At 35.5% G+C, this 22,411-nt stretch overlaps 1 protein-coding gene across 4 annotated transcripts in view; it reads left to right on the top strand.

Annotated features, from left to right (window-relative positions):
* LOC135708914 (mediator of RNA polymerase II transcription subunit 13-like) overlaps positions 1-22,411 on the top strand; it is a 116,035-nt gene that overhangs the window by 23,441 nt on the left and 70,183 nt on the right. For all 4 annotated transcript variants that reach the window (XM_065231092.1, XM_065231093.1, XM_065231096.1 and 1 more), the window contains exon 2: positions 16,519-17,225. In XM_065231092.1, coding sequence (XP_065087164.1) covers positions 16,543-17,225 — 683 coding nt within the window. In that variant the 5' untranslated portion in view covers positions 16,519-16,542. The remainder of the gene's footprint in view (positions 1-16,518; positions 17,226-22,411) is intronic.

The following is a 22,411-nucleotide window of genomic DNA, read 5'->3' as shown; positions in this document are numbered from 1 at the left end:
TGACCAACTGTTAATCACAGGCATATACAAAAATACAAAATATTCGAAGAAATGGTATCTCACAGGCTTGCTTTCACTCACTGGCTATTACAATATATTTTTTTTTGAACTATGAAATCATTTGATTAAATAATTTATTCGATTGAGCCTGTACAAATAAAGTAATTATTAAAAAAAAAGATTAAATAATGATAATTAGTTCTTGTAGGTTGTAAAGTATTTGTTTGACACATAAAACCTGTCAATATTGGTTTCAGAGCGTCACAATCAGCGATTTTATGATTCGTGAGTGGCCACTCTGAGTGAACGCTCACAGGAGATTGACAGGTTTTATGAGACAAACACATTCTTTACTACCTCTTCTAGTAACTTACACGTACAACATATCATTATAACATCTAATGATTTAATAATTCCACACAATGATTCATAGCAAGTGAGTGAAGCTACCCTGGTATCTCATAGTTTTAAGGGAAATTTACTATAGTGAAAAACATGCGAAAATATTCCACAAATATATGTTCTCAATCCGGAAAATATGTCACTTGGGGGTTAATACGTTTTATTGAACTGATTTTCAAGTCTTGTATCCTTGAATTTTATGTCATAAGTGATGCTCTTATTTGTTAAGTATTCCACAGTGTTGCCCTATAAAGCATATCATGATGGAGGAGGTAGGCTTGCCACAGTGCACAGCGGTCCAGAATGCAGATTTAGGTGGAAGGATATGTTTTGAGTCTGAAATTGAAACTCTTCTACAAAGTTGTTCCTTATAGTTAGGCCCTCATTTTAATGACAATGAATTCTAGGGTGGTTCTTACTATCGTTAAACTCAAAAATCTAACTTTTTTGTTTGAAGAAATTAAGGTATACATTTTTTGGCAAAGTTATAACTGAGCTAATTTCAAGCAACTTAGTTTGTATCTCTTAAATTGACGGATTTAGAGCTATTTTCTTGAATTGAATTAGGGTGTCTCTAAAAAACAGTTGTTTTGCTCTAGTTTTCTTATTTCAAATTTCTCAGCAAAGATGTCTTCAAATAACTTTTAGATCTTTAGAAGGCGCAAATTTTGGCTGCACAAAGCTTGTCAATATCTTTTGCCTATCAAGAGTTATTGACGTTTTTCGTATGTTATGTTAATGTGAAAAAATTAAAAGTATATTATTTTTTAAACTCGTATTAAATCAATTTGAATTTATTCATATTCTTTATTAAAATTGGGTATATATTTTTTATTAGAAGAGATACAGGCAACAAATTTTGCTAGAATTCATTGTCATAAAAATGAGGGCCTAACTATAACGAACAACTTTGTAGAAGTGAGGCTCAAAACATATCATTCCACCTAAATATGCATTCTGGACCATTGTGCAGTGGTCGGAGAAAGCAAAATCACGAACTTAAATGGATTGTGTATACACTATTGACATAATCAAAAAAATTTCTTTAGATAAATTGTTCACTCAAGTATTGACCACAATTCTACAATTTCAAAAATTTATCATAGTCTGCCATGAAAAAAATATTAAAAACCTTACTTTTTCTTCAGCAAAGTTGTAGACCTACTCAAAATATGACACTTTGTTGAAGGTAACAATTTTCTATATGTAACAGTTTTGGATATACGGACCGTTTAATATAATTACCCCTTTCAATTTAGTTTTTAATTAATAACTTTTTGTATAATAATTTTTAAAACAAATAATGTTCTAGACAAATGTTAACAAAGTTACATGCTTTTGCAGAAGACAGTATGTGGCTATGTACATTCCTTGCAAAGATACAGCACTTTTTAACTTTATTTTACCCTATTTTTGACTGTATATAGGGGAGAACGTGGCAAAGCGGAAAATAATCTCAACAACTATTTTTAAGGATTTGATTTTGTACTACAAAGTAGTGAAGATTTGGTTAGTGCCAATTCATTAATGAGTGAATAGGCTCACGTTGAATGTTCGCGTGTTTTGCCATTTTCATGTAATGCACATAGCCACATACCGTCTTCAGCAAAAACATGTAGTTTTACTTTGTTTACATTTGTCTAGAACATTATGTGTGTGAAAAGTTATTATGTAAAAAGTTAATAATTAATATCTAAATTTAAAGGGTTAACCATAAGAAACGGCCCATATCTCTGAAATTATTAGGCATCAAAGTTTCAAATTTTAAGTAGCTCTGCAACTTTGCCGAAAAAAAGTAGCCTTCTATCTCTATAGGGAAACAAGTTAAGTTTATGTTTTAATAGCAGGTCATGATAATTTTTTGAAATTGTAGAATGGTGGACAATACTAATGTGAACCATTTTTCTGGAAACACTTTTTTGATTAAGTTAATAGTTTTTACACAATTCAATTAGGTTCATGATTTTGCCAGCTCCAACCACTGTGGCTTGGTTTCCGGTTCGATTAAGGCATTTTTTTAATTTAACTTATTTCTTTACATCACAATATTCACAGCAAAAAAGTTTTTTCAATTTCACATCCAAGAGGATGCACTTCAATCATGTCGAAAATCTTATGTAATTTTTATGGCCACAAAAATAAATAAATGCAGTAAGAGCGTAATGTAAGTTCATGCACTGTATTAATGATAATGTTGTCGTTTTTGGCAAGTAATATTACACCATATTTTCGACACGATTGAAGTGCATCCTCTTTGATGTGATATTAATTTTTTTTTGCTGTGTACGATTGTAGCACGTTGTGTACGGATTCAATCCCAAGCTCCTCCGTATTATAGAGATGTTAATATCGCGATGCAAACAAACGATCTGCTACCTTTGCCACTAGCATCAATTCCCTTCCCATGACATGTGGAGATGCAAAGGTTTTCTCGGTATTCAGCAGCAACGTCTCACAGCAAAAAAATAATTTTAATATCACATCAAAGTGGATGCACTTCAATCGTGTCGAAAATATGGTGTAATATTACTTGCCAAAAAGGGGAAAATTATCATTAATACAGTGCATGTGCTGACATTACGTTGCTTTTACTGCATTTGTTTATTGGTGTGGCCATAAAAATTACGTGAGATTTTCGACATGATTGAAGTGCATCCTCTTGGATGTAATATTAAAATTTATTTTTTGCTGTGCTGTCAAACTAGCAATCCTTCACTTGCCAGATGACCGTAATGGCGTGGCTGGCGTCTTTACTGATCTTGAAAGCACTAAGTCACCGGAATTTGCACACTGAAAATTGATTACTTATCCCAGGCCCCTTTCATTTGGTTCTTGGTCATCAATGCTCATACTTATTACTTACAATGGTTGCAAGCGTTTTGTCTATATTTTTGCTTGCTCTCAGTGTATTGATATCCTGCGAAACAGTGTTAAGTTCTGACTGAGATTTGATCTAAGATTCGTTTAGTATTACTGTATTGCTCTGAATATCGGGCGTTTTGTTAAGCAGAACTTTGTGTTAAATTAATTATTACGTCTATTTTGCAACATAATGTCATGTTAAAATTTACCAACTGTTTTGAGCATGGTAGGCATTGATAATCAACTTTTAATAATGTCCGTATGTATGGAATAAGTGTCTGGATTCGGTGCTTTACGGTATTATTGTTTATCAATAGTAAAAATTAATAGTAATAGTAAATTGTAATAGTAATAGTAAATTGTAATAGTTATAGTTAATTGTAATAGTAATAGTAAGTTTTAATTGTCCAAATTTATGTCCAAATCCAACCGCGTTATGGTTTACGATGACTAATGAGTGTAGAGTGACTGACAACCCGATAGCCCTAATATGCATGCATAAAAAATGCAATGAAAATCAAATGTGAATGGTATGGATTTATTACATCTTCTGTTAATGTTTCTCTCAAAATAATTTTCTAGTCCCAGTCCATTGGAAGTAAATTAGTTATGCTCGAAAAGTTAGTTAAAATAAATTTTAGAATAATATTTAAATAACCTTCACCATTGCTGAATCTTTTAATGCGGTGAAGCATTAATATTTCTGTATATTTTTCATATAAATCTGTAATAGAATCTTAGATTTCCCGGTTGGGAGTAGACATCATTAGATAGTAGACATACCAATATACTAATACTACTCTACAAATACAACCATTGATGAATTGTTCGCTCGATGAAGCCAAATTTCCGCCTGCAAAGGCGAAGATGTGTTTACATACATGGCCGCGGCTATTTTCTCAATACAATTCGGTATAAACAAAGACTCGTGGTGACGGAGCCTCAATAATGAAATCAAGTAAGGTTGAATTTGATCTGGGCTCAGGCTAAAGCAAAATCAAGTAGTCGCCCAGGATTAACCCTATTGTTTTACCTTTCTTACAAGGAAGGGTATACATAACGCTTGGAAAATCTACTTTTGATTCGAGGCCCGGAGTTATTCAGTCACTACTGCACCGAATTCATCACAAAATGTGCCAAATGAACGGCATCGTGATTCCACAGAACGCTATTGAATATTTTTGGTCGAGTGATTCCGGAGATATATTCGGAACATGTTGCGGTGAATACGGGTTATGAAACTAGAACCGAGCTGAAACGAGCCAAACCCATCATGCCGCGCCTCAAATCACATGAGCATTTTAAAACAAGATCAACGGCTGTTATAAATAGTACCCAGAACCACATTGGCTACATCCAGATATGTTCCGGTTACCCTTGAGAGAAAGAACATAGTGACTAAACATCGTTAAACTGTTTCTCAGCAACCACCGCATCTAATCGAACGCAACGAGCACTAAACAAAAAAAGGATTAACCTTTTTACGATATTTTATATTTTTGAAATTGATCAACTGGTTCCGGAGATATGGTCGGAACATGTTGCAATTATTACGGATTATGGGTACTCGAACGTGCGAAACCTTTCATGTGATAGTCGCTATGCAGAAGTTAGTTTCTGACTTGGATCAAAACCCGTCGCATAAGAAATAACAAATGAGATCAATGGTAAACATATCAAGTGCCCAGGACCACATTGGAATTCCGGATGCACCTTAGGAAGTGATCAATTTTTGTCTTTGGTAAAAACTCATCATGTGACTCATTTAATCGCTCGAATCGAGTTAAAGCTTAACATTCTTGGCCGTAATATTGAATTCCCTGACGTACATAGGACACACATGGCTATTTTCTGATTACCCTCGGGAAAGCTGCCAGAGTCTGTGAGCAAAAATCAATCATACGACACATCAAAGTACACGAGAATTTTAAATATACATACATCCATCAGAAATTTAAAAGACCCAAAACATATTGTGCAACACATTATATCACATATAAATTCAATATCAAAACATAAGTCGTCATATTGGCTGCCCATTATAAAAAAAATATTGACTGCTAAGGACCAGGGTTACTTACATTCATTTAAAAAATAAAAAGTTTTATGGGATTATGGAATCATAAGATATTATTTTAATCAGTGGTGTCGCCCTAACCTCAATCTATCTGTGTACCAGCTCTCAAAACGTTCATAAATTTCAAAATATTACTTGCAATGATAAAAAAGTTAAAAAAAAAAAATAAAAAAAATCTAGGATTGAAGCATGTTTTTGTCTATTGCACAATCATAAGGTAGCATGATCTCGTTGGATGATCTCTTCCGGATCTGGCCGAGTACGTCCAGTGAAGCCAGAACGAGTTATTAAAATATCCAGAAAAAGGATTTGACGAAAAAACGTAACGTAAAACGCCTGATGATCTTCATATTTTGAAATCGTTCTTGCACAATGTCCTGAAACCTGAAACTTGACCTGAGGTTCCAAGCTTTCAGGGGGGATTTTTGGGAATGTAAGACTCGCAAAGCGATCCTACAATCTCGTTCTAAGCTACAGGTAGCAAACGATCCACGTTCCCGGTCAGGTACAAATTCCTCTGCTGTTAACAACGATCAGCGAGGAACAAATTCTACATTGGGACCCGTAGGTACAAATATCACCCCTGCTTAAAATTCTTCATCTATACCCTCCCCTTGCTGCTAACAATGTTCAGCGAGTAAATGGAGCTATCTATGCTGCTATTGCACCGGCGAGAAATAAAAATACTAGCCAACATGATTCTAACGGAAATTTTAATTATTTTGATTACTGCTTCTAAAACGGATTTTTTACAGAAATCATTCATTGAAATGATTACTGATACGCTTTAATCTAACTCCATTTTTGATGCTATTCAAACTGGAGTAAATTTGCGAACAATATCGGCATGACTTTGAAATTCAGTAATGCATTTTAAATCATGAAATATTTTGAAAAGGAATGCTCGATCTCTTAAAGATGATGAAGACGAGTTATTTAACTTTTTGAGAGTTCATAACGTGCATATTATAGCGGCGCCGGTGGTGTAGTGATCAGTGTGATTACCTCTCACCCCAGCAGGCCTGGTTTCAATCCCAGTCGGCGCCGCCGGGATGTGCTGGGGCATCTCTGATCACGCCTTCCTTCGGAAGGGAAGTAAAGCCGTTGGTCCCCGGTTCATGAGTTTGATGGGTCGATAGGGTAGGGTCCAGGTGTGGGAGCTGCCTCCCTGGCGTCGGTAGCATTGGTGCTCAGCACGGAAAGCAAGATCGACGAAAAACAAATCATAGAAAAAAAAGTGCATATTGACGTTATAACCTGTTATAACTAAATTGTTCCTTAACTCTTCGGGCACCACACTGAAAATGGAGTCGACATTTTTTTCAAAATGATGTATCTCAGTCGCTATTTATCCGTTTTCAAATGTTTTAATACCGTTAGATAGGTCACATCCTAATCTTTTCATTAGCTTGTTATCCACGCTCCCTGATTGTGTCATAGATTCATAAAATCAGGATTACCAAATTATAACAAAATTTTTGGAAGGTCATTATTCATTCTGCAGGGCAATTCAAAATGTGTGCATGGTGCATTCTATTAGATACTTTTATAGGCTTTCAGGAAAAAATATAAAAGGACAAACCGATCAACTTCAACTTGCTGAAACGACATGTCTACCGACTCGACAAAAACTGAAAAACCAAAAGATTGATTAACTATCAAACTCGTCATTGTGTGCTATGCTCAATCAAACCATCAAAAAGGAAAATTAATACCCTTTCCAACAAGATAACAACATAAAAAATACATGAAAATTTACCGAAGATATTACAAAAATAGTGAAAAGTGTGATTTAGGTGTGGTAGTCGAAGAGTTAAACCTGACCATAAGGTTAAAATTTATGCAAATTATTCCATTTATAGAAATGATCGTCTTGATGGAGCCTGTGATGGCGTTACCATCATTGTTCATAGACCAATCAAACATAAAATTCTTTCTTCATCTGAAACATAAGTTTTTGAAAGTTTGGGAGTTTCTATTGAAACAAAATTTGGGCAACTTAAGTTTATAGCTGCCTATTTGCCGTTCCAATGCGTTGGCCAGCAAAAGAATTTTCTCAAGGGTGACCTTCAGAAACTTACCCGTCATAAGTTTAAAATCTTCATTATTGGTGATTTTAATGCAAAACACCACTCATGGAATAATTCTCAAAGCAATTCCAATGGTAATGTTCTGTTTGTTGGTTGTTCTGCAGGTTATTACACTATTCAATATCCAAACAGCCCAACATGGTTTTCTTCATCAAGAAATCCCTCAACTATTCATTTGGTCTGAACTGATTCATGTCACTTTGTAGCCAATTGGTTACCCATGCTGACGTCGGTTCTGATAACCTTCCAGTAACTTTTGAAATACCCCAAGAAAAAATTTCTAATCCCAACAGCTCTACTTTTAATTGCCATAGAGCTGATTGGTACAGGGTGGCCAGCAAACCGGGAAAACCGGGAATACCGGGAAATATCCGGGAATTTGAAAAGTAACCGGGAAAACCGGGAAAAACCCGGGAATTCGATGAGAGAACCGGGAAAAATAAATTAACCACACCATATGAATAAATTTTCACACCAGAATTTCAGAATAAACCATTAAAACAGAGTGATTTTTTACCAAATGAATGTCCTTCTCTATATGCTGCATAATTTTCTTCAGATTCCCGTCTTATTGTTTTTAGCATTTAATCACTCAGTAATATTTCAAATTGATTTTTGCGATTCAATTTCAGATGTAAAGTGCATGGTGAAGATGCTGGACTTAAGAAGCGAATATTTGTACAAACTGAAACTGAACTATTATTTTCCCGGGTTTTAATTTTATCCAAAATTCTCATGATATGAATTTCAGAATGAGCTTGGAATTATGCTCTGAATTATTAAGGAATTCTATAACACCATAAAACACTCTGCGTAATAATTACAGTTGAATTCATTTTGGAATTTCATTGAACCCCTTCTAAGAAATGGTTTGGAATCCGTCTTGGAATTCCCTTGAACCTATTCGGAGACTTTGATTTCATTGAAATCCTTTAAAAAAAATCTTTTAACTTTATTCAAAACAGCATAAATCTTTCAGAATTTGGAATTATTTAGAAACCCCTTGGAGTATTTGAAAGAATTTCTTTCTAATTATTAGTTAATTTATTAATAAATTTTGTTGGAGCTCTTTGATGAATCATTCACACTAGGGTTGAAATTATCGCCTGAACACACTTAGAACTCTGTGTCTTGTTGAATTCTCACCATAATTCTCTTGGAATTCTTCAAAAATTGCCTGATAATTTAGTTTAGAACTTGCAATCTTCTCCACAGAAATCCCTCCAAATTCGTCTAGCAATGTCAAAGGACTTCCTGTCAGAATAATTCTGGAATTCTGCTCAGAACTTTGTGAAAACTATGTGGGAATCCTTCTCAATAGTTTTTTGAAATCAATACTTTGAATACTTTTAAATTTAACTGAAAATTCCAGGGTTTGTCCGCAAGATTTTATCGATTGTTCTGTAATTTGTTTTAACCCTTAAAATGCTTCCAAGTCTCAGAGTCTTGACAGTTAAGACTGCCCGACTATTTAATAAATATGATTTTTTTTTTAAATCTGTGATCTTTGAAAATTTTTAAACTCTCACATTTTAACTATTTTTTCTCCAAATCTTGCATCACGAAAATTGATATTAATCCCAAATTTTGAAGAAAGATTTTATTTTCAGACTCTACACAAATTTCAAAGCCTCAGAATCTTGGGAATCTATCTTTTAAGTAAATAATCTTTCAGCAATTTTTTTTTCAAGTATTGGTCTATTAATCGTGGGTATTAAATTTCATGAACCATGTTTAGTTTCACGTTGAGCGAGTTCAAACGTCTGTAGGTTACACATTTTTTTTTCGTGTTTAACTTTGTACATCAGCGCGAGTACTGAAAGGCTAATGGTTGTGTTTTTTTTTATTAGAGAGAATTTTAGCCGTTGGCTAGTTCATCTCTAAATCTTATGTTAGTATAGACAATGGAGTGAATACACATTTTCATTATCCGATCTCACTATCAATTTGCTCTAATTCTCATTTGTATCAAGTTCATTTTTTAATTAAATCTCTTATTATTCACAATTCTGTCTTATAATCTATTCATCCAGATAGCATTTGGCCTAGTGATCTTAATCTCTGTAACTCAATAAATTTTAGAACTTTGAAATCACAAGATGTATCGAGCATAAAAAGTGGTAGGGTATACGTCCCTAACCTCGGTCTAATATGCAGCCATCGATTACGTTTTTAATCATAACTCATCAATGAATTTACCTGCAAACGATATTCTACTGCTAAATGGTATGCTTAGATATGCTTATCATGTCGTTTGCTATCAGAAACCACGAAAAGTTGAAAAACTTACTTTTTTTAAGACAATAACTCACGAGGGAAATGTATGTAATATGGGTCTATTGTCCCCAAATTGGGTCTATTTATGGATGCAACTTCGTCCTATCTTGTTTGATCCTCAAAAAAACGCTCTTGGTAACGTTTTCTGATGTATTTTTTTTTATCACTATCACTGTTAACTTAATGCTCTTCATTCCTCAAAACATTTCTTAGAGAAAATTTTACGAAAACTACATTAAATCACTCAATTTAAAAATTAAAAATTAAAAATTTCGCTTATCGTCTTTTGACCGCAGAATATCTAAATCAGAACATTGTGATGTTCATTATACAGGTTTGGCAGAAAAAATCTCCCTTCCTGTTCGTTCCTTATCATCCAAATGCAAAACAACATTGTTGACGTTACTCTTATTGCTATATGCTGTCAAATGAATTTCATGGGCCATAGTTAGGAACATAGAAAAGAAATGTGTCCCTAAAGTTGGGTCCATGTTTTACTTGTGAAAACGTTGTTAAACAATTAAAATAAACATAAAATATTCAAACAGCAACTGTAAGTTTTACGTCTAGTGTGTATTATCAGGTAATTCCAATCAATAAATGCCATAATCAGGCCATTTGATGATCGTCAGTCAACCTTCCCATCTTAACCTTATAAGTCATGGCGGCTAAAAACTCCGAACATTGTGATATTCTCAACCAGTTTTATTACTTACGAGAGCTGAAAATGTATTGAAATGTTGTGATATAAATTGATTTGTGTGTGGTACACATTTATCAACCATCAGTGATCAATATTTTCCTTATTTTTTGTGTAATATTCCTTAATTAATTATTTATTTGCGTGATAGGCCGAATGAAAGGACTAGACCCACATTACATACCGTAACCCTAGATATCGATTTATCAAAGTATCTCGAAAGATCAATAAATTGTTTTAAATACATTAAGTGACTCATAGAGTTGAATTTTTCCTATAGCTTTAGAAAACACTTTCTGTAATTTGGCTTTCATTTTTCCCACAAACATTCACTGAAAATTTACAGCTGGCCACGTTTTATAAAATGCGTACAATTTCGTTTTTTGTTGAATATCAAAAACCGGGAATTTTTTAAGATTTGAACCGGGAAAACCGGGAAAAAACCGGGAATTTAAAAATGAAAAGTCACTGGCCACCCTGTTGGTAGCAATATCGAACAATTATGGAATGTAATTTTGACCCAAATATTCCTTTGCAAACCAAAGATGATGTTATTTATGCCCCGTAACGTGGGTAGATCACCTTTTCGTAGTACGTTACGGGATGTAAGATCCACCACCGATTCCTGGTCCTAACTACTTAAAACTAACGGAACAGGATTTTTCAGTAATCCAAGGAACACCTTGTTACTTTTTATGCCTTGTTGATAGTGTCAAGACTCGGCTTTGTCCACCGAGGATGATCTTGAAACAAGAAAAAAATGAGTTCGTTAGTCTTCATCTATGTGATTCCTAATCTTCTATTCGTTGTTCCCTAGTTTGAAGTGGTTAAGACCTGGGTCTGGCGGACTCGTAATGGATTTCGAACCAATTTGAACTGTCAAAATCGAACCATTTTTTACTGTTCTTATAAGAGCTCATATGGAAGAAACAGATAGTAAGTATTGTAATCTGAGTAAAACGTAGTTGTTATTATTTTTGGAAACATATTCATAGTTTTGATGAAAAATCGGATCAATCGGATCGGATCAATCTCGCAAAAAATCAACCACGCGCGGCGCAAGAAACGATCCTTCGGAAAGCGAACTAAACTTCTCTTCACCGGTGCACTTGCAGTGTAGCTGCAAAACTTTGCGTTTTAATTGCTTAGGAACTTTTATGAAAACCAAATATTATTGATACAGTAGAAAACCGAAAAATTCGACACGCGCCAATCGATTTTACTCTCAATCTGTACATAAAACATAACGTCGGACATAGTGCGCTGTATTTGTACAATGATACGCCATGATGCACACCATGTCCAACGCTTTGTTGTTGTACAGAACGAGAGTAAAATCGAAAGTCGGGTGTGGGGTTTTCCGGTGTCAAACGCGACCGACAATAACAACGAACTACAACAGACTACAACTACCAATCGATATTTCAAGAGAGTCACTCACACATTTGCTTTGTTTATCAATTTGACAACCGTTCGAACAGAGTAAAGCTTGCTGCAATGCGTCTTGGATAGTGTCTGAAGCTGACTGCTATTCGACTTCGCCAGACCCAAGTTAAGACTAGGGTTCTGATGCATGGTCATTATCGGTGTCATTCCTTAATTTTGTTGCTAAGGAATCCAATTTCGCCTGACAAAGGGAGGGTGTTTCAACTAAAATATAAATAGCGGTACATTTCAATTAGTGTCGGATCCTTGCTATAAATGCAAGAATGACAACTGTAAAAAAAATTGAATACTTCATCATTTTTCAATAGTGATATACTTCAATAGGTAAAATTACTGGTCGCAGTGGTGTTAGCTCCCGAACAGAGGATAAAAAGCTCTTGAATCTCTGACTACTTCTGTAGCACTCTATACCAAAATGCGAGGTTAAATTCTATTCAATAATAGACGACGATCTTCAGCTCTTGATTCGTCTTAAAAATGTCCGTAGGAGGCAATATCAAAGAACACGCGATCCTGCCATGAAAGTTATCTGGCGGGATTTGCAAAACAAGTTTAAAAGCGATTCTCCACCCTGAGGAACAAAACTTTTGAAAATAATGTGTCTAAATTAGACCCGAGTTCCAAACCCTTTTGGAAACTCACAAAGATTTTGAAAAAAACCTCAAAAGCCTATTCCAGCGGTTAACTGTTGATCACACATTTTGAAAAAGCTCAGAAACTTGCTAAGCAATTCGAGAGTTCCCATAATTTCAGTTTGGGTCTTATTAGTCCTATTGAGAATCAGGTTGCTCGGGATTATCTGAATATTTTCTCTCGGGAAAATATTTTTGATGATTCCTGGGGGACTGATTTGGACGAAGTTAGATCTATAACTAAAAAGTTTCATAATGTGAAAGCTCCAGGTGATGATGGAATTTTCTTTATCCTCATCAAAAAACTCCCAGAGAGTACCTAATTTTTCTTGAAATGTTTCCATTTGGCATACTTTCCTGATAAATGGAAAAATGCAAAATTGTTCCAATTTTAAAGCCGGATAAAAATCCAGCAGAAGCTTATAGCTACCGTCCAATAAGTTTACTTTTTTCAATAAGTAAACTTTTTTTAAAGATAATTTTAAATAAAATGATGCTTCTCATCAATACGAACTCAATTTTGGCAGATGAGCAGTTTGGATTTCGCCATGGGCAGTGTTGAGTTGACTCTTAAGAGTTACCAATTTAATTCGTTCAAATAAATCTAAAGGCTACACAACTGGAGTTGCTCTTCTAGACATAAAAAAAGCATTCGACAGTGTTTGGCATGAAGGTTTGAAAAAGTTTAATTTTCCACTCTATTTTATGAAATTAGTTCAAAATTATTTAACTGACAGAACTCTACAGGTAAATTATCAAAATTCCAAATCTGAACGACTACCTGTTAGAGCAGGAGTTTCTCAAGGTAGCATTCTTGGGCCTATATTGTATAACATTTTCTCTTCGGACCTCCCTGATTTGCCTCAGAGTTGCCACAAATCTTTGTTCGCTGATGACACAGGCATTTCCGCTAAAGGAAGAAGTCTTCGTGTTATTTACAGCAGACTGCAGAAAAGTTAAGATATTTTCTCTTCTTATTTACAAAAATAGATGATTTCTCCCATCGCTTCCAAAACTCAACTTATAATATTTCCACATAAGCCTAGAGCTTCCTTTTTGAAACCTAGTAGTAGTCACATAGTCACTTTGAATGGAGTTCGAATTTCCTGGCCAAACCAAGTGAAATATATTGCATTAGTACTTGACCAAAAATTAACTTTTAAAGATCACATTGAGGGCATTCAAGCCAAATGTAACATATAGGGGAAAATGGCTCTAATGTTGGCCTATGGATCTAAGATTGGGCCCATCGCTAACAATCTGCTATTTATCAATTTTATCTAGATGGACGCGTCATTGAGACGGTACTAATGGATATTTTTGGGTGCTATTGAAAATTTAGTAGATTGCTGAATTTAAGTATGGGCCCAAATTAGGGACATTTAGGCCATCATTACATTCATTTCCCCTATATAAAATGTTTGTATCCTCTTATAAACAGGAAATCCAAACTTTGCCTCACGAATAAACTTCTGATATTTAAACAAGTTTATGCTATGCTTTACGCTGTGCCAATATGGTCTACTTGTTGCACTACCTGATAAAAGCACTTCAAAGGATTCAGAACAAGGTTCTGAAGATGATTTTGAAGTTGCCTCCCTGGTACAGTTCTACCGAAGTACATAAAATTTCGTATGTTGTGACTTTAGAACAAATGTCCAACAAAATAATTAATAATTTCAGGCAAAAATCGTTGCAATCCTCAATTGTATACTTCTATAAGATTTAGTGTTAGTTTTTAGATTTAAGATGTCAATTGTTATACTGACATGCAGGTTTAAAAAAAACCTGTTTAAAATACTGAATTGCCAAGGCAGGATCAATATAAAACCAAGGTTGTAAATACTCATTTCAGCTAAAATAATGTTTTTCGGAATAATAAAACCAAAAGATGGTATGATGACATGTTTTACTTGTAATTTACAAGAAAAGGTTACAAAGTATGCGTTTGAAACATAAAACCTGTAAATTTTGCTTTCTATGAGTCACAATCAGCGATTTTCTGATCGCTGAGTGAGTGAGTGAGTGAGTGAGTGAGTGTGTGAAAAATCGCTGATTGTGACTCTCATGAAGTGAAATAAACAGGTTTAATATGTCAAACACATTCTTTGTAACCTCTTCTTGTATGCTACCAATTCAAAATATGATCATAGCATCTAATTATTTCATAATTAAAAAAACATTGTTTTAGCTGAAATGAGTTTTTGCAACCTTGTATAAAACCACTTAGATATATCATAACAATTAAGGCTGGTAAGTAGCTGGAGTACCTAGGTTAAAATAAAATTTAATTAATTTTGAATTTGAAACAAATAAAAATTAAAAAAAAAAATAAAAACCAATATGGGACGAAATGCCTATGAAAGCCGTGAGACACATTTGAGAAACGTCTGAATTTGATCAAACAGGTTGAAGGTAGGGTAATTCCAAAACATATGCTGTAATTGATCAATATTGCCTTTCAGTAAATACAATAAATAATCAAATATGAATTACTGATGCGATAAAAAATACTGTTTTTTTAATTTGTATGAGAATGTATATGACACAGGGTATATAAAAAAATTCTCGAAATTTGAGATGACCAATTTTCCCATAAACTCGTGAAATGATCTACAAATTTTCAAATTGTATAACGTTGTTCTTTAGAATGTGAATACGAACTATTTTAAAATAATACCTGCGGGGCCTACTTGTAGGATTTTTGTTTTGTTTTGTTGTCGTGAGATGCGCATTCGTTGAGTAGGGAGAATCCTCTCATAACATTTGAAAAGGGCCTATGATTAAAATGTAAACCAAAAAATTAATAGGTAAGGAAATTGAAGATTTTTGGCAGTGGCGTCCCGTAACCTCACTTTTTACCTGTGCACCAACTTTCAAAACCAGATTTAATGCCATATTCATACTCGAATCGGTTGAAAAATACACTTAATCTTCTAGTTTACTCGAAAGCAATATTTTGATAATTGTTTATTTTTTGAGCGTTGGTAGCACAGGTAGATTGAGGTTAAGGAAACGCCACTGACTTTAGGCATTTTATATTGTTTAGAATAACAATAATAACTGTACAAACATCCAAATTATGCGAAAAGTGTTCAAAAATACATGGAAATCGACAACAATTTAATTTCATAAATTAATAAGTCTTTTTTTTTTAGTATCTTTCAATGGTTAGGCCCTATTTTTTAAATCGTTGAGTTTGTCATCAGAAATGGTAGGCCATTTGGTAATCCATTTCATAACGTCAAATAAATAAAAAACCATCGGCCCTGCCTCAACCACGAAGCAGCAGTAGGTCCTAGCTTTGATAAGAAAAATTTAAATCTTCGGCCCTTCTACGTCACAAGACTTATCAATGGAACCTAATGGAAGGACAAAATATATGTTAGGCTGTTTTAGCGCGTCGACCAATGATGCTGAACATTCCTATACGATTGGTTGCTATTTAATGGTGCTATAGAATGGTGTCAAAAATCGATTTGTCTACATTTTTGTCATAGGCTCTTTTCAAATGTTACGCGAGAATACAGGCCTCTGCAATAATTTTACCTTTGATCGTCAGGGGGAAATGAAGTCCTTGAGCACTCTTTATTTCCATGAAGATGCACCATGATCAGTGCATCGTTTGACCAAAACTCAACTCTTAAGAACCTTAAGAACCCCCTAACAACAATAGGAATTTACCCTAGGTGGAAATAAGATTCATAAAAATATGCAGATTCCCTTCAAAAAATAGAGTGCGATGCGGGTGGATGGATATCGATGTAGGAAATGAAAGAAGATTTTTCGTTGATGGTTTTGCTTGCGTGAGATTTTCCGAGCGTTTCATGATTGAGATTTAAGCTCAAGCAGCATACACACTAAGATTTTTTTTACAGGAGTCAGTATTTTTTTACTGGGTTTTTGAATTGCTGAAAAAGTCGATCAATTTTATTTTCTATCATTAAATGGGGCTAACTCGGTGAAACCGTACTGACTCGATTAGTGTGTAGTCATTTACTGATAAACATAAATTTCTATTTCAAATTCCAGTTCCCACCACGCCTCATCTTTTAAATGGCAGCACCGAATGCTGATGTCATGCGTGGCAGTGGACCTTCTGCTGTTGCTCCTGGCTCAGCAATTCAGCAAATCACGCATCATCAGTTGCCATCTAATATACCACATCAACAGCAGCAACATTCAATCCCACCGAACCATCACATCCAGCAACTGCAGAATCTAACGCAACAAACGGTGACAATAGCAGCGCATCACCATGTACCGAACAACCAAAATGCAGTTGTGCACCATCACCATCGAGTGCAGCAGCACCATCCTCAGCAGCTGGTTCAACAGCCGGCGCACCCTTCCATGCAGCACAAGATTGCCCAGTACAGTGGAAATATTAGCAATTTGATGTTTCCTTCTTCCGAAAATCTTTCCGGGGCAAGTAGCGACACAAGTGCCAGTGCAAGTGATATGAGCAATGCCTCGGTTGTAAATATAGCTAGTGTGAATCAGTCAATGAGTATCCCTACGAAAGAGAGTGTAGCGTCCTTAGCAAATAGCAGTAATAACAATCCTGTTCTGAACAGGATTACCACAAATGTTGTTGGTAACATTCCAGCGGAAAACGTACAAGTTATTCAGCAGCCGGGTGACACTATGTCGCCGAAAGCCGGCAGCTCTGTGGCACGGAATAATGTTGCACCCGGTTGGCGAAGGATAAAATATAATTGTGAGATTATCTACATAAGGTAAGTGAACTGATTGTTTCTTTTAACATTTCTTTACTTTTCCCTCTGATCTGGAAAAGTGAAAGCAGCAGGAGATGTTCGTTAATGTTGTTTCAAGTCATAAATTATAGACGGCTGGCAATAGAACGGAGCACGCACACTGTTTAGAAATTAGTTTATGTGTAATCATGGTTCTGAAAGAACCTGAAGATGCGTGCAAAAAGTCATGATTATCACCCGTATTGGTTCTTCTTCGATCCAAAAAATTCGTTCCAGTTGATCGTGCATGGTAAAGGATCTAAGCTGGGAACATAAAAGAATGTGTGGGCACCGACATTTTCTGCTTGTACGAACCCGAGAAATAGACAATGGCATTTTTTCTGGATTGAAAGGAATCGTTTGTTCCGCCAGCAGGGAGGTAAATCGGGGCTGAACAGAAAGTTAAAAGGATACAAAAAGTTGATTCTTAAAGCTCAGCTTGTGTTCTACTCATTTTCTTTTGAATATGGTTGCGTCATAGCGCGCACAGCAAAAGGCAACATTTGTTTAACACTGAAATGTAAATTGATAGTGCTTCATTCAACAGAGTTAGCTAGTTAGTTTTCTTTATTAAAGAGACTTTAAGCCTCGGGTTGGTTCACCTCTTCAACAGAGTTATTGATTATTTTGGATTAATATTATATGTATTGAGTGCCTAAACTACGTAGACAATATCTGAAAGACCTTAGACTTCATCTCTCCTGCGTAAATAATCGCACTCCGCAACCCTTCCTCCTCCAAAATATTTACGCCGTTTATGGATAGCTCCAAATACAATTATGCCGAAGAAAATAGAAAAAAATATCAACTTATGATTTTTTTTTAAAACTCGGCAGCTTCTTTTATGCTTAAAAGGAAAGAAAATACTTTAAATATTTTATGATTTCATGACCTATATGCCTGTAATGGTGCCAAATGCGGGAACAACATTGAGTGGGAGGTCGTTGAATATTTACACTGTTCATTCATTATAAGATTGTTAACAGGCCAACGAATCGGAAAAACCGGGAAGTAACTGGGAATTTGAAAAGTAGCCGGGCAAACCGAAAAAAAAAGGGAATTTAACAAGAAATCCGGGAAAAACGAATAAAATTGAACATACTTCAATTTACATTTAAAGTAAGCAAACATATTCTTCTTCAGCTAAAATTTTTTTTTATTTAGCTCTCCATAACATTAAAATTATAGGTTGTATTTGTTTTTATCATCAATCTGGAAGTAATATATATATATTGGCACATTGTGAAATTCCGAACTGCTATTTTGTCATGAATTTAAAAAAAAAATCAATATTAAATATTCAGAAATTTAAGATCCTTATAATGATATGTTATGTAACTTCCACTCACTGTTCGACTTGATCAAGTTTAATAATCTCTAACTGTACTCAACCTGTCATTGTACGAAGGGCCAAAATCGGTTTGGGTGAATCCGTGGGCAACATCGCCCGCACTGCAATATCCATGGGATAAATGAGAATCTCCTTACAACAACAGTATCATACAACCGGTAAAAAACAGGCCATTTAATGAATGAGTGGGGAGAAGAACACATCCTTTATTCACGAAATGTTAAAGGTAGGGAGTTGGCATTTCCACTCTCCCCATCAATATCCCTTAAATCGGGTAGTTATTTTAATAATGGAATGAAAGTTTAAAGAAAAAAAGGAAATATGTCACCCGATATGTTTCAAAGGAATCCACTACATCACTATGATTGTGAAAAGCTCCTATAGATATGCTGAAGTTACTTTTTCGACCGGTGTTAAAAACAGCACTCTCGCCTTTCCTTCCTCACATAGCAACCAACGGAAACCCCAACAACCACGAAACACATTCTAGCTGCTCCGACTAGAGGGATCTCAGCAGAGAAAAAGGAAAGAATTGCGACTACTTTCCATCACCAATCACTCGTGACACAACGGCTTCAGTTCATCAGTATACAGTCTGGAAGATGCAGTGCCAGTCCCTCATCGGCCCACATTTGTGACGAAACTATTAACTGTAGCATGTTGATGTCTTGTAGAATGTTCCTTAAATTTTTGAGTGGTTTAAATTTTTGCAATACTTTAAAATAAAAAAAAAAACTTTTTTATGTCTTTTTAAAACCGTTGAGCATCTATGGAAACATTGTCGATGACATAATTTTAAGAAACTTTGTCGAAAACAACAATCTTCTATCTCTCAACTAGACGAAGTTTGGGAGAGATAGAAAATTGTCATGTTCCACAAAATTTCTTAAAAATGACTTCATCTTCAATGTTTCCATAGATGTTCATTAGACTGGCCCACAAAAATAAAAGTTCTAATTTTCCACGGGCCAACCTCTAGATTTGTGCCTTTAGGTGAGAAAACCATTCTCTGAAAGATTTAGCTCATTTGTTTGTAGGATGAGCTGGCGCTTTTAGTTTGAATTTTGTATGGGGATTTTGGTTAAAATACATGAAAAAATGACACTCCTCCACTTTATCGATCATAAAAAAGTTTCCTTACTCTCGATTTGATGTAGTTCAAACAAAGAGTAACAACTTTGCTGAAGACTGCATTATGAATTCGGTTAGTTTCATTGAGATATTCGCTTTTGAATGTATATGAGGATTTTGTATATATAAATTTCAACCAAATCCCCTATATAAACATTAAACCAAAAACACCAGTCCGAGTTACGTCAACAACATCTGAAACCTTCAGAGAGTGGTTATCTCACCTACTGAAATAAGTCTGGTTGTTGGCCTGTGGTAAATATGAACTTTTATTTTATAGTGGTAATCTAGTTGATACATTGCATAACCTGCCTGTATTTTGTTGCAATATACGAACAAAATGCGCATATAAATTCATGAAAGAATATCTCCATAATACTAACTTGAATCATGATGCTGTATTCAGCTAAGTTATTTCTTATAGATTAAGCTACATGTGAAATTCTGAGCTCAAAAGAGTTTGCTGAACCAGTTTTATGCACGAAAGAGTGAAGGGATGAGAGTTGATTTTGATTTTTTTTTTTCCTTTGGTTTGTTTTTTCCGTCGATCTTGTTTTCCGTGCTGAGCACCAATGCTACCGACGTGCCAGGAAGGCAGCTCCTACACCTGGACCCTACCTATCGACCCATCAACTCATGAACCGGGGACCAACGGCTTTACTTCCCATCCGAAGGAAGGCGTGATCAGAAATGTTATGCCTCAGAACATCCCGGTGGCGCCGACTGGGATTGAACCCAGGCCTGCTGGGGTGAGAGGTAATCACGCTTACCACTACACCACCGGCGCCGTTGAGTTGATTTTGATGATTCATACACATTTAGATTTTTTTTTGCCGAGATGGGCACCACCGAGCAGCTCGTCAATCTATTTTGCTGGATCTCAGTGAAAATTTTGCCGAGATTCAGTTAACAAACGGCTAACAAAAATAAATTTTACTGAGATTTCAGTAAAAATAAATGCCGAGCCTGCTCGGTGGTGCCAATTTCGGCAAAAAATCTAAGTGTGTACATTTCAACCAATATCCCCATATAAACTTTAAGTCAAAAGCGCCAGCTCGTGTTACATCCGAATGAGCTGAAATTTTCAGAGAGTAGTTTTCTCACCTAATGGCACAAATCTGGAGGTTGGCCCGTTGAAAAAAATGATAAAAATTTTCTCCCAGATAAATGTGGGCCAGTCTAATGTTCATCATGGTATGGTTGAACATAAAAAACTAATTTGTTTTATCAGAGTGTATCTCCCTTAATCAAAAATGTTCACCACTCAAATAAAGTACAATTTTTTTTTCTAAGGCCAGTACTGAATATTTTGTTGCAATTAAAAAGTAGTCCATTCTATTAGATATGTTTGTAAGATTTCAGAGAAAATATGAAAGGAGAAATCGTACTATTTTAACTTGCTAAAACGATAAAAATTTAAAATCCAAACACATGTTTTCCCGTCACACTTCACAATGTGGCACTAGATCAGTCAAATCTTAAAAAATGAGAAACTGTAAATAGTGGGATTTAGGTGCGGTGCAAGAGTAAAGGGTGAAGAGTTAAGGTGATTTTTAAGTTTTTCGTTCTAACGTATATCTATTTGTCGTTTTTAAGTCATTTTGGAGTTTAAAGTCTGGTTGGGCGTTTCTATGGCATTTTTTTACCTTTTTTTTTGCGATTTCAAAGTGATTTACGCCTTTTCGGTATTTTTATGCTGAGCTATTTTTCGCATTTTGAAGTTTCAGGTTAATCTTTGCATGGTTAGGATCAAATCCATTTTGGCGCTATTTAAACTATGCTAAAATTGTCATGACGGTTTTTAAGCTGTTATGGCGTTTTAAAATACTTTTGGCTTTGTAAGACGTTTTAAGATTGGTTTTGCGTTTGTTTCAACCAGTTAAGAATGTTCAATATTATTTTGGATCCTTGGGTTTTTAAAGTCTTAGCGATTTTAGCGTTTCAATGTTAGTTTTGAAGTTTATAAGCCGTATACAATACTCAGGTTTTACAGAATTGTCGTGAATACAACGAGCGTATTGATTCCAAATCAGCATTATGACACAATCGATCGAGACTAGCTGTGGTAGATTATGCACGAATACGGATTTCCGGTTACACTGAGGCGTCAAGGCGATCGAGTGATGTGCGTTGTCCGAGTATCAGGGAAACTTGCTCCTTCAGTTACTTCAAGCTGTTTGCTGTTAATCCTCACTTTGGAAGGTGTGATCAGAAAAGTTGAGATTAACACTAATGGTACGATCTTCAAGAAGTCCGTGCAGCTCCTTGGCTTTGCCGATGACATCGACATCATCGAACGTTGAGACGGCGATGGTGGACCGGTCTGACTTGTCAATAACGCAAGTAAGGCCTCCCACCACGAGTTCAGATTAACGGCGATGAAATCGAGCTGATCGACGAGTTCGTGTGACTGCCGATAATGACACCAGCAGACAATCGAGCTTACTTTGATCTGCGATGGACGCTCCGGTCGAAATAAGTTCGCCGTCGCTCAAAGTTCACTATCTACAAAACGCTGATTATATACCGGTATCCCTCTACAGCCACAAGACCAAGACTGCTCGTAAAGGACCAACTTTGGCGGAAGATGTTGTGAACCATCAAGGGTGGAGTGCAGAAAAAGACCCCACTGGAACTAGACGAACGGACGCGCCGCGGGCAAGGTGATTGAACTGGCGGAAGGCGA

This window comes from Ochlerotatus camptorhynchus, unplaced genomic scaffold, assembly GCF_037179485.1.
Source record: "Ochlerotatus camptorhynchus isolate MF236.1 unplaced genomic scaffold, CSIRO-AGI_Acam_v1.1 ptg000341l, whole genome shotgun sequence".
NCBI lineage: Eukaryota > Metazoa > Arthropoda > Insecta > Diptera > Culicidae > Ochlerotatus > Ochlerotatus camptorhynchus.
Note: the sequence above shows the minus strand (reverse complement) of the source record. Positions and strands in the feature narration are given on the sequence as shown.